At 45.4% G+C, this 12034-nt stretch overlaps 1 protein-coding gene across 5 annotated transcripts in view; it reads right to left on the bottom strand.

Annotated features, from left to right (window-relative positions):
• The window catches only part of LOC110483136 (solute carrier family 23 member 1), a 33174-nt gene that overhangs the window by 13108 nt on the left and 8032 nt on the right, over positions 1-12034 (bottom strand). The window contains exons 2-4 of one of the 5 annotated variants that reach the window (XM_077783579.2): positions 6998-7326; positions 3313-3462; positions 1869-2026 (exon numbers count right to left, since the gene is read on the bottom strand). In XM_077783579.2, coding sequence (XP_077639705.1) covers positions 1869-2026; positions 3313-3462; positions 6998-7051 — 362 coding nt within the window. In that variant the 5' untranslated portion in view covers positions 7052-7326. Of the gene's footprint in view, positions 1-469; positions 1007-1868; positions 2027-3312; positions 3463-6894; positions 11702-12034 lie in introns of those variants that run through there. The other 4 variants (XM_085568546.1, XM_085568545.1, XM_085568547.1 and 1 more) reach the window with 4 other exon arrangements.

The following is a 12034-nucleotide window of genomic DNA, read 5'->3' as shown; positions in this document are numbered from 1 at the left end:
TTTTGCAGGGCACAGCTTTCCCTGAAACAGAGGAATTTCTAACATTCTTGAAATGAGAGATGGTGTAGCTGTAACAGGCCATGTCTCTGTCACCTAAACAAAATATTTATACTAGTCATGCACAACTGTCAAAGCTTTGAAACAATTTTGCTGGGCAAGGCACAAAAAAAAAAAAAAACCCAAAAAGAAACAAAGAAGGCCCAGGGCCATGACTTAGAATCTAACAATAGATTTATAGTTCCTGGTGTGTTGGTCCCTAAGATATTTCACAGCCAGTGTTGGCATGGATGGGCTCAGTGTTGCCACAAGTAGGCTCAGAGCAAAATGAGGTGCCAAGAGGATGTTTATGGGGTACACTGAATTCTTTCCTGTGGGGTTTGCAAGAGGGAAAGCTTCAGAAATAGGGAAGGCAACACCATGTTTTGATAATCAGTATATGACGTCCAAGCATTTACTAAGCAGGACTCACCATAACGGGAAATGACCCGTGTCTCTGCTCAGGCGCCTCTGATAGTGCCTCCAGCGACTGTCTGGGACCCACTGCTGCTTTTTCATGCTCTGTAACATGACTGAGCTGCAGGTTGCAGTGGGTCAGCTTTTCCCTTGGCTATTGCTTCACGAATGTCCTCATGCCTTATGGCTGGGGTCAGCAACAAGGCAATTGCACCCTCAGCACGGCAAAAGCCATTTTAAGTTTATCCCATGGGAACAACTCCTTGCCACTTAATTTGATCTGTTGTACCTCAGTTAGCTGCTCAGCCATGGGGGAGAGAGGCTCTCTGCTACTCTTTAATCCCCAGTTAACAGAGAGCAGGGGACATTACAGCTCTCGGGAATGCACTGTGGCATTTGGAGGGTGCCTGGGAGAACTCAGAATGCCTGAACTGTACCAGCAGTGATGGTCATGCACTCCAGCCTGAATTTAGCTGGTAAACCAGTTTCTCTGTTTTCTTATGGTCAAGGTGCTCCTCCTTCCTCCACTAATCCTGTAACAATGTAGGAGAAGGGGAGTACTCTTCAAGAAGTTTGTCTACAGACACTTTTTAAGACTGAGAGAGATAGAAAAGTTTCAGTAGTGAATGAAGCAGGAGGAGGAAAAATATTTTGTGGAGCTGGCAGTTGACCAGTGATTAACCAGAGTCCCTCAGATTCAGAAGCCAAAGAATGCATAACTTGTCTTTGAAGCAAAAACATGGGTTCCCACCATACTGGAGGAAAAAACGGCCTGTGGAAAGAGAGAGACAGTCCAGAGTTATGACAAGGGGAACAGAAGAAATTTTTCAAGATCAGCAAAGATATAGGATCTTTCTAGAAAGGGTGAGTACTTGCAGTCATCTCTCTCATTAAATACTTCCTTTTCTGGGTACTGAATGGCAACTCCATGCTCATCTAACTGCTAGCTGCTCCTCAGCAAAGGATTTACCTTTTATGCCACAAATCCCTGAACATGGGAAGTAGCACCACCTAACAGGGTGTGCTGCTGAACTCTTCCCTGAGTCCCTAAGTGGTGGTAGATTGACTTCACCTCTAGAGTTTCCTATGGAATTTGTGCTCTCTTGACCCTGGGCCCAACTCAGAAGGCTCCTGCCTCAGCTGGAAGATCCCTGGAGTAAGCGTCAAGCAGGTACTTTTTACTGCAAGTTGTAATGCTCTATTATTTTGAGGACAGATTCCTTATAAGCCCAACAAAAGCTAAATGAAGTATCAGGAGATGCAAAATTCAGCAAGGTAACCCTGCAAAGCTCTCAGCAGTTTCAGGGTGCTTTGGCATGGACCCTGATTGCCCAAGGGTAACAAATAACTCACTGATAAACTCTACAACAGGGTGGTAGCCTAGCTCCCATCCTCAGTTCTTGCATTTGGCCTACCTTACTCCAAAGAGGACTTGCAGCAGGGTGCAAATTCCTGAGACAAAGATGATGGTGCTGATCAGGTGGCTCTGGGTCAGTAGATCATGCTGGAGGCAAAGGCCTTCGGAGAGCATCAGTGGGACGGCTACAAGACCTCCCATGGCTGTCAAGAAGTGCTAGGAGCCACAGAGAAAGACTGAGTGAAGAAGGACACAAACTGGCTCTGTGTTATTACCATGCTGTTGAGAGAACTCACAGATTTCTGCTTAGGTGATAGTAGCATTACCCATTCTCTCTCTCTCTCTCTCTTTTTTTTTTTTTCTTTTTTTTTTTTTTTTTTTTTTGGCAGCCTTAATGCTCTGTTAGGGGCTATTCCTAAGCACCTACAAGAATTGCAATGCACCCAATTGAAATGTCTCCTCCTTTACGTGTCCAAAGACCTTTTGTAGTGCTGTGGACTTCCCAGGCCACTGCTGGACATACTTCTCCAGGAAGCTGGGGACCTCCCAAGGTACAGGGAACGAGCAATCAGGCAAAGTGAATGCAAATATTTCAGTCCATCTTATTTGCACCACAAAGGATGACAAAAAGCTGGCAAGTTGGAGCTACACGTTTTTGCCATCAGTCGCTTTTCTCACACAGCACAATTATGGATAACTATAAAAGGTGAGTGCCAAAGAATGGAAGAATTAGGCATTGTACTTGTCAGAAGAGTCACAGACGTATTTCTATAATGACCTGTTGCTAATGACCAAATCTGAAAACGGTTTTTAAAACCTCTTTTTGTTTTAATTATTAATGTATGTTGTTCACTCTCACTTTGGAGCAGAGCACTGCAGTGGTGGAACTGGTGGCACTCAGAAACACACTTTATTAATTACAGGCATGTTTTATTAAAATTATGATGCAGATGTGTTGGGCTTATGCACTCTAAATTTCCATTTAAGAAAACAGAGTACAAAATTCCACCAACCTCCAAGCACAGTCCATCCTTATCTTAATGACTCTGAGGTCTCTTTTCCCACAGGCTCCCTACCCAGCATGGCATTGGTGGCACTGGGTCGTTTAACACACCTGGGCACAGACACCACCCAAAACAGCGTGTGGCCTGCTGCTGAGTTTTTGTTGCCATGGGAAGGCAGGAGTTCAGAGGAGCCCTTACAGGTCTGGCTACCTTCAGCCAAGGTGCCAAACGTTCTCATTAACTGCTTGACCCCAACCCCAGGACCCTGTGTGACCATTGGCACTTCAAAGGGTGCAGTGTAGCTGTGGCCATGATGATAATAGTCAGTGCTCAGGATCTGAACCAAAGGACTTGAGCTCACTAAGATCCAGCCTCAGAGCTCCATTCAGGCCCTGTTAAAGTAAAACACTCCCAAATTCATGTTTCACCCCAATTAAGTGGCTGAACAGTCATGTAACTTTCACCTACTCCCAGCCTCCACCTGCTTTCCCGTCTCACCTGAATGCCCAGCAGGATGCACAGATACCAGGGAGGCACATCTGTGACACTGTAGCCAAGCTTGGTGCCACTGTGGCCAGTGCCTCCACCTTCCTCTGGGCCCCAGGCAGCCTGAGCTGGTGAGGAATGGCAGTGGCTCCCATGTTTACCCTGGACAGCAGGAGAGACACTTTGTTAGCCACAGCCCGGCCCTGCAGATGCCCAGCAGCTGCTTCTCTTGCAGCCATGCTCCACGTTTGGCAGGAAAACCTCCTGTGTAGCTTTCAACAATGCAATGGATTAAAAAAAAAAAAAAAAGCCACCCAGAAAAACAAACAAACAAACAAACAAGGAAGGGAAATTAAAACAGAGGCACAGAACATATATGGAAAATTTTTGTATGTGCTGGTGTGTCTAGGAGGAAATGCTAGAGGGTGTCTCAATCTCAAAGGGACATCCAAAGTGTGTTAGTATCATTAAAATCTAGGTAAGGATAAAGAAACTGCAACCAGAAGCAAGGAAGAGTGTGCAGTGGGCTTATCAGTGAAAGCTGCACTGTCCTCTGGTCACTGTACTTTCCGGCAAGCCCACCCAAACAGCATTTTTATAAAATATGCTAAAACACCTGGCTACCACTAATTACTGAGTAGAAGCACATTTTATGTTTAATTTCCTGGGTCTTCTCTTTCAATCTCCTTATGCTCACCTTTACCAGGGTTCTGCCTCAATAAAGACATCTGCCTTTTGTCCTACTAGCAAACCCTGCTCCTCCAGAGGAGCTGGGTGAAGCACAGGGACACCAGTAGATGGGAAACCCCAGCATCCATGCCAAACAATCTGGCTGAAACTGCTACCCAGGAAAGCTCAGGTCTCCTCCCAGAGAGCTCAATACCTTTCAGAGTTTATTTATATAAAGATTTATTTTGCCAAAGAAAGCAAAGTAGTGTTTTGCTTCATTTGCCACAGCTTTTAAGTTGAACAAATTTTCCTGGTTGTCTGTGTCTTCTTCCAGCCAATTCTGACCCCTGTGCACACGCGCACACACACACACACACACACACACACACAGGGTGGAAGGAGGCTGCTTGGGAAACTACAACACTTAAAGCCAGATGCAAAAGCTAAGTAAGATCCCAAAGCATTTATTTCATTGGCCCATCTCCAACCAGCAAGTCCTCAGCACCCTGGCAGCAGAGGGCTTTTCTGGGCTGAGATGTCTTGCTCTATCAGGCAGGGACAGAAACCTGCTGTCTGGAGAAGCTTAATCAGTTTGTCTCCACCAAACTTCTTTTTGGTTTTGTTTTTTTATCCTTCAAGTCCTGCAGGATCCTGAAGACACCAAAATACCCAACACAATAGCAAACACTCCTGGCCTACATACTTGTGGAGGCAAACAGATAGTGCTGTGGTCAGGAACAGAGATATAAAAATAAAATCAATGTCACATTCTGTTGTAAATTTTGCAGGTGTGGCAGATTATTACCAAAATCATTTGCCTGAAACCTCCAGGTTTGCATTCTCTTGGTTGAGTCTCCAAAGTCCCATTTTAGGTGACACTGTTGAAAACAGGCCATATAATCCCTAAGACCCCAGACCCTAATATTGTTATTGATCTGAACTATTGTGTGAGGGGTGGGGAACTCAGGTTCCCCAAGGGTATAATTAATTGCTCATTAATTTCTTTGTTCAAGGGCCCTCCCAGCTCAAGCTGGGCACCCAGCTCAAGTTGTTTGTACTGCAGTACCCCTCAAATAAACTACTTTAATCAGCTTATAGCCTGAGACCCTGCTCTTGGATTCCTACAATGGAGAAGCCTCTTTAACAAACACATCGTATTTATCCAGCCTAGGCTAACTGGGAGCATTACAGATACTTCAAAATAGATAGGTGAAGGCAGAGTTAATTCAAACTGGACTCAGGCATTAATTTCAAGAGCAAAAGTTGTCCCTGTGCAGATATTTTCATTTCAGAACAAGAGAGCCTGAGCCATGGATTAACAAATGTACAGCAAGGTACTTAAGACTGCCCATGCATAAAGTTATTTGGAGACAACTACTCCTGAATAACACCATGGGTAGACAAACGCTAAGCTAGGCAGACAGCAGTAAGCTCCTTTCTTTTCATTGCAATTTTCCCTGTATTAACCAGGAGGCATATTCCAGCCAGGCAGAGCCTGTGCCAGTAACAGCCCCTCATGATCATCACATGAGCGCCTGACCCTCAGGCTCATCAGGAAAAGGATGGAGTGGGGATATCAGGATGAGAAAGGAGCAGAGGCACCGGACTCAAACTGAAATGCAGGAGGTACCATCTTAAAATCTGAAAACATTTTTTTGCTGTAAGACTGACCAAGCACTGCACAAGTCGTCTAGAGAGGTTGTGGATTCTCCATCCTCAGAGATATTAAAAAATTGCCTAGCCACAGCCCTAGGCAGCTGGCTCTGAACAACCCTGCTTGAGGGGTTCTGGAGAAGGTGATCTGCAGAGCTGCATTCCAACCTCAGCCAGCCTGTGAGGCTGAGATGCTGGCAGGAGAGGACAAGGCAGGAGCAGTCTGGAGCAGGGAAGAGAAACCACTGCTGGGGGTTCTCCCCCCAACTGCTCCCATGAATCCAGGGGACCAGTACACTTTCCATGTGTATCAGGCTCCAGACACAGCACAAGGGCCCTCAGTCATATCTTAAATACCAGGAAGGCAGTCAGGAACTGAACTGCTTGAACTACAGGTGGAAGACCTTTGTCTTCTACCTTCTTTTGGGTGATTCAAACCATAAAAATTCACAACTCTGATTATGTGTTATGGCAGAACAAGTTAAAATGGAGAGCCTGTTAAAAATAATGAAAGAAAACTAACTCTGAGCCCTTCCCTGAGGCTCTGCCCACAGCTAGCACAGCACCTCCACTGCAGATAGCAAGCTCACCCAGAGCTACCCAAGAAATGTGGGACTTGTACACTAGGATGTTAAATGCTTCCTCCAAGGTAGCACAGACAGGTTTTCTGTATCAAGGTAGCAAGATGTTTGCAGGACCCCACTCCTTCACACTTGCTGACAGAAAATAAGCAAAGTTTTAAGTTTCTAATGGAGGTGACCCCTGCTTTGGGATAGGAAGAGGGCTGTCATGTCCCAGGACCTTTCCCATGGCTGTTTTAGCTAGCAGCATTCTCAGACTACCACACACCCCTGGACTGCGACATCATTTACAGCTTTTACTACATGTCTATAATTCTACAGGGTGCCCTCCTCAGCTGATACACAAATCCCTTCTTCACCCACCATTCTAACAATTCACCTCACTGGAAATAGTTCAAAAAGACAAAGAAAGAGTCCTTACTAGGCTAAAATTCTATTGTAATTTTTCTAATGATTTCATAAAATGCTTTACCCAGGAACACAGGCATAAGCCCACCTGTTTTTCAGTACAGATACACGTGCACTGCCATTCATCCACATTATCATTTTAGAAATAGTGGAGGGAAAAGAAGTTAAAGGGTGGCAGAGAGCAGAAAGGATGCTGAGCCTGCAGCAGCAGCAGGGGCTATAGCGAGGAAATCATTCCTCAGAGTCTTGTCAATAAGAGCTGAGATAGAAGTTTACTACACACCAGAATCATTGCAGCAGCCCGAGCCCCCAGCTTTCCCCTTCTCTTCTTTCCACAGGGTTTGCACCTGTTTCTGCAGGAATTACCCTTCAGAGGGCAGACTCACCGCAAAGCTGGGGTTACCTAGCCTGTTGATATCTTTGTCTGAAGAGGGTGTCATGCCTCCCGCTTGCCTTCACTGACTGCCTTGAAAATGAACCAGTCCAAAGAGGAAAGCCTCCCAAATTGCCACTCCTTTCAGTCAAAACAGCCCCAAATAAATGGGGTGAGAATATGCAGAAGCTGGATTTCAGGAGGCAAACAACGCTCAGTCCTAGCTGTTCATGTGAGCTGTACTGCAGAAATATTTCCTTTTCTTTGGCTTATATAAGTGACTCCTTTTCTCCAGCTGATTAGAGGACCGGCATTCAAATCAATCTGGAAAGCAGCCCTTCCCTGGAATGAGAGAATCAGTAACTCTTGTCAGAAGAACTTCATCTACCCATAAGGAGGCTGGAAGATATCAGAGAGGCATCCCACAAAGCCTTGGAAATTGTTGCTTCATTACTGTTTCAACAGCAACTTGCATTTTTTGTGTGGGTTGGGCCTGTTTGAAGATTTTTGTCATCATCTTTGGGACATTCAATTACTAAATAGTTTCACTTGTTTCATATGTCAACTACTGTATATTTTGGCTGATGTACAAACATTGTCATGTTGCAGGGTACTCCGATTACAGCCTGAAAAGAATGAAGCTTTCACTCTGAATTTATTTATGGCAGCAACAAAGCACCAAGTGTTGACATATTGTTGTTTAGCTTAAATAAATTTGAACTAGAATGAGTTATAGGTGTAATATTGTGTGATTTAGAATACTGCTTGCTTAGCTTTAGTTGCTTAGCATGAGCAGCTGGATTTCCTGAAGCCTGGAGCCACAAGCTGTGGACTTTTATAGAGATATGCTTTTGGCTGAAATACAGTTAATTTTCCTAGTGACTGGTACAGTGATGTGTTTTGTCTTTAGGATGAGAAGAATATTGCAAATACACTGATTATTTAGTTGTAATATTTATCCTGAGTCTAACACTTATTTAGTTTCCTATGTTTGACAGTGAACAGGTACACAAGAAATGCAAAACAGAAGATAAGAATGCTAAAACCATCAACTCAATAAAATAAGGCAATGGCCTACATGCATGAAGACAGAGTCCAATAAGATATTAAAGGACCCAGACTGAAAATCACCATTGGACTAAAACACTGCATTAAGAGCACATGAAGGGCAGGTGTGTAATCTTAAGCATTTAATTGCCTGGGGATTTCTTTGTTCATGGTCCTTCTCTGAAGGCATCCAGCTCAAGCTGACGTGCTGCTGTACCACTCTATTAAATTCTTTATTTTTATACATTCTGATGCCTGAGACTGTCCGAGATTGAGAGGCAAGATGGTTTCTAGTACCATCTGTGTAGCAGTTGCCCTCTGGGCAGCTTTCCTTCTCTCCTGTTAATGGGTCCATCAATGCTTTACCACATGACTCAAAGACAACACTCTCCAGGAGCCAGTTTTGTAATCAAGGACACACCTGTGACTCAGAATGACATCAGCCCATGGTGAGATGCTCCGCCCAGGGGGGAGGAGCTAAGCATTCCCACCTAGATCTATCCTGGGATTTCTAGGTAGGGTGGCAGCCTTCCCACAGGTTTCCAAGGGGACATAGCTGGGGTTTTCCACTGGACCGACTACACCTTTTCTACAGGACCACTGCTCAAACAGAAACCGTATCTGCCACTCCAGGAGGACTGCAGCCACTCCAATTTGGACTGCTACCAACACGCTGGCCAAAGGGGTGTCAGGTTGTATTCTGACTTTGTTGGTGGTCTCTTTTTTGTCTCTTTTTTTTTTCCCCAATAAATTGTATTTCTGTCTTGGAGTCTCTCACTGGTTTTGCTTTCAAACCAGAACAGACTCTTTTGTAGGAAACCTATGGTTGAGCCCAAATGAGGAGGAAGTACACCTGAGAGTGTGTGTGTGTGAGTGAGGAAAGAAACACCCACTGGCAGATGGAGCTGCTTCCTGTGAAGGGATTTTGGTCTCTGCTGGTGTAGTCTTGGGGGGTTGTGTGGGTGGGGGTGTGACTCCTGGAACACTAAGGCAGCAGCTTCTCCTTTCACACAAGTCATCAGAACAAGACACCAAAGAGGTATAGAAAACATAAGATTGAAAGAAGATGACTTCAGGTCATCTGATTATCCCCATATAGCTAAGAATCCTAGCTCACGACCATCAGATGGCCCAAAGGATAATTACCTTTTTATTAAAGTAGCTAATGGTGCTAATGCTCCATCAAACCATTCCAGCCACCCCACCCCCACTTAGATTAAATTTTGTTTAATGGCTTCCTAAGGCAGTGAGCTTTCCAGAACAATTGCAAAGAACTCCTTTGGAGAGGAACATGTTATCACCTACACTTAGTGACCAGCCACTGGCAATATCTCCTGGTTTCCATGAAGGATACAGTCTCCTTCCTGCAAATTTCAGCCCAGCATCTGTTCAATGACTCCTCAGTCCTGCCATAACCTTGTTTTCAGATGATACCCAGGTAGTCAGTAACCAAGGCTTCTTAAACAATTTAAACTTGTTTAACATCCAAAAGGTATGGGTGCATAACAACACCTGTGTCACCTAGACTAGCATGTGAAACTGCCCCCACAAAAGAGTGTTAGGTGAACAGGATGAGAGGAACAAAATTATAATAATAACAACAATCCTTTTCCTCAAAAAAAGATGGTCAGACAACTATTTTCTCCCCCTGGGAAATCCTGCACTGCAAAACTTCACTTTTTAAAGTATCAAGAGATTGTAGATTTTAATAAAAAACACAAGAAGGAAGTCCTACATAGCCAAAAACCTGAACATTAAGCCTGTTAGGAATGAAAAGTTTAACAATACCAACCTCTGGCCAACAGAAGGTTAATAATCTGGAACCTAGATGAAGATTAAGAAATAGCACAATGTGTATATCAAAGTAGAAATTCATGGGGTCCATGTGAAATGCCTCAGCCTAGAATATCCTGCCTTTGGAAATAAACAAAAAAATCCCAATTGCCTTTAGCCTTGTGTGTCTGGTATATCTCTTGCTGTCAGTTAAGTGACCTGGCCAAATGCTCATGGACAGTAAAGGTTCGGTGAGTTTTTGCCCCTGAGGGGGACATAACTGACTTTATGATTCTGCAATGATACAGGAGATCCCTTTGTCTTCAGTGAGTACCTCCAAAACCTCCAGTGCACCTTAAATTTGGAGTCTTAAGTGGGACAGATTCACCGAGTATTCTGAATTAGAAGGGACCCACAAGCATCATCGAGTCCAACTCTTAAGTAAATGGCCCATACAGAGATTTAACCCACAGTCTTGGTGTTATTAGCACCACATTCTTCCCCAAATTATAAACCAGGCGAGAGTGACTGGCAGATGAAGATGTCTAAAGCTGAATGAGAGGCATCCCTCCATGTAGAGCTGTGCACATCTAACCAGGGAGATGCAGATTTGCTGAGGTGTGCCAAGCCCCTTGCTGAGAGAGCAGGTTTATCCACAGTGCTCCCACAAACCTGTGGCACTGAATCCCAGCTACTGGGGTTGAACAAAGGTGTGTTAACAGGGAACTCAGGGCTACGAAATAAAAGCGGTGCAGTATAGATGAGGCATGTCATGGACACTTTGTGCAAAAAACCCCAACAAAACACCAAATACTACAATCACCTTTCTGAAGAACAGTTTGTTCTTCAATAGCTCTAGCCCTAGTGGTTTGCATGAAGGATGGACTAGCAAGAGGACTAAGCAACTGTCTTGCAATTACTAATTTAGTTACAAAACACCTCTACATCCTGTCTGCAAAACCTTCTGCAAGCAAAGAGCATTACCCATGGTCACTGACTTTAAATTAGTACCTGTGTGTTCATTGAATTATAGAGTAATTTGAGTTGGAAAGGACCTTCAGTGTCACTTAGTTCCAAGCCCCCTCCCATGGAGAGGGACACCTTTCACTAGATCAGGTTGCTTCAAACCCCATGCAACTTGGCCTTGAACACTTCCTGGGACAGAGCATTCACAATTTCTCTGGGCATCCACAATTTCTATGTAGTTCAGAATTCAGTAGTGGGAGTGTGGGAGAGGGACACTTTTGCAGAGGGAAAATTTAAAAGGTTCAAAGGGGCACAAGTGAAGGTAGGGAGAAACACGTCTTGTTCAGGAAAGCTTTATCCCTCAGTGCATCCCCACCAGCCAGAGGGAGATCTGAGTGCAAACAGAAGAGACACTTGAGCTAGTTTGAAAACCATCAGCTGAGCATTGCCTTGCAGGCTGCTGTGATGGAAGAGCAGCCCTTGAAGGAGATTGCACACAGGGAATATACCACAAAGGTGGACAACCCCAGCCAAGACTGTGGAGCCAGGAGAGCTGCAGCCTCATGGCCATGACAGCTTCCCCACTAGCTCCTCTTTCCTCTTAGCCTTCCTCACAAGCAAAGGACTGACCTGGGGCATGGACATGCTCCTCTCCAGAGCCCAGGGTCACTCCCTGCAGGAACAGCCTGGTGCTCTGCTCTGGTTCCCAGCTCGATGCAGATGTCTGCCTCTGGAAAGCAGGAACTGGGAGCAGCACTGAAATCCCACTCCAGCAGGATATTGATTTTGTAAATTATAAGCCCCTTTATCTCCCTCAGCCGCAGGCTAGCTCTTAAGAGCATTAGCAAAGGGTTAATCCGTGTCATCTACACAGCATTTCGAGCACAAGCGCGGCTATTGTGTCACGGTGGCTTTGCCGAGCCTGTTCGTTCCCCGGCACGCCCGCCAAGCCGCAGCGCTGCCGATCCGGGCTGCGGGCGTGCAGCTGCGGAGCACCGGGACGCATCCAGCTGCAGCCAGGGGAAGAGGCTCTTCCCAGCGTCCGCCAGCCGTCGGCGGCAGAGGGACCAGCTCCTCAGCCCCGGCAGGAGAAGGTACACAGGTTCCAGGCTCAGGCTCAAGAGAGGGAGCGCTTTAGGGTCGCTTCTGTCCGGACAGATGTATTCTCAGAGCCCAAGATGCTAGAAATGCCCTTGCACCCAGGGCATGCCCAAGGCAGGCTTCCCTGCCCTCAGCGTTACGCTGTCACACAGTCCAGCCTGCC

Source organism: Lonchura striata, chromosome 1A, assembly GCF_050655825.1.
Source record: "Lonchura striata isolate lonStrDom1 chromosome 1A, ASM5065582v1, whole genome shotgun sequence".
NCBI lineage: Eukaryota > Metazoa > Chordata > Aves > Passeriformes > Estrildidae > Lonchura > Lonchura striata.
Note: the sequence above shows the minus strand (reverse complement) of the source record. Positions and strands in the feature narration are given on the sequence as shown.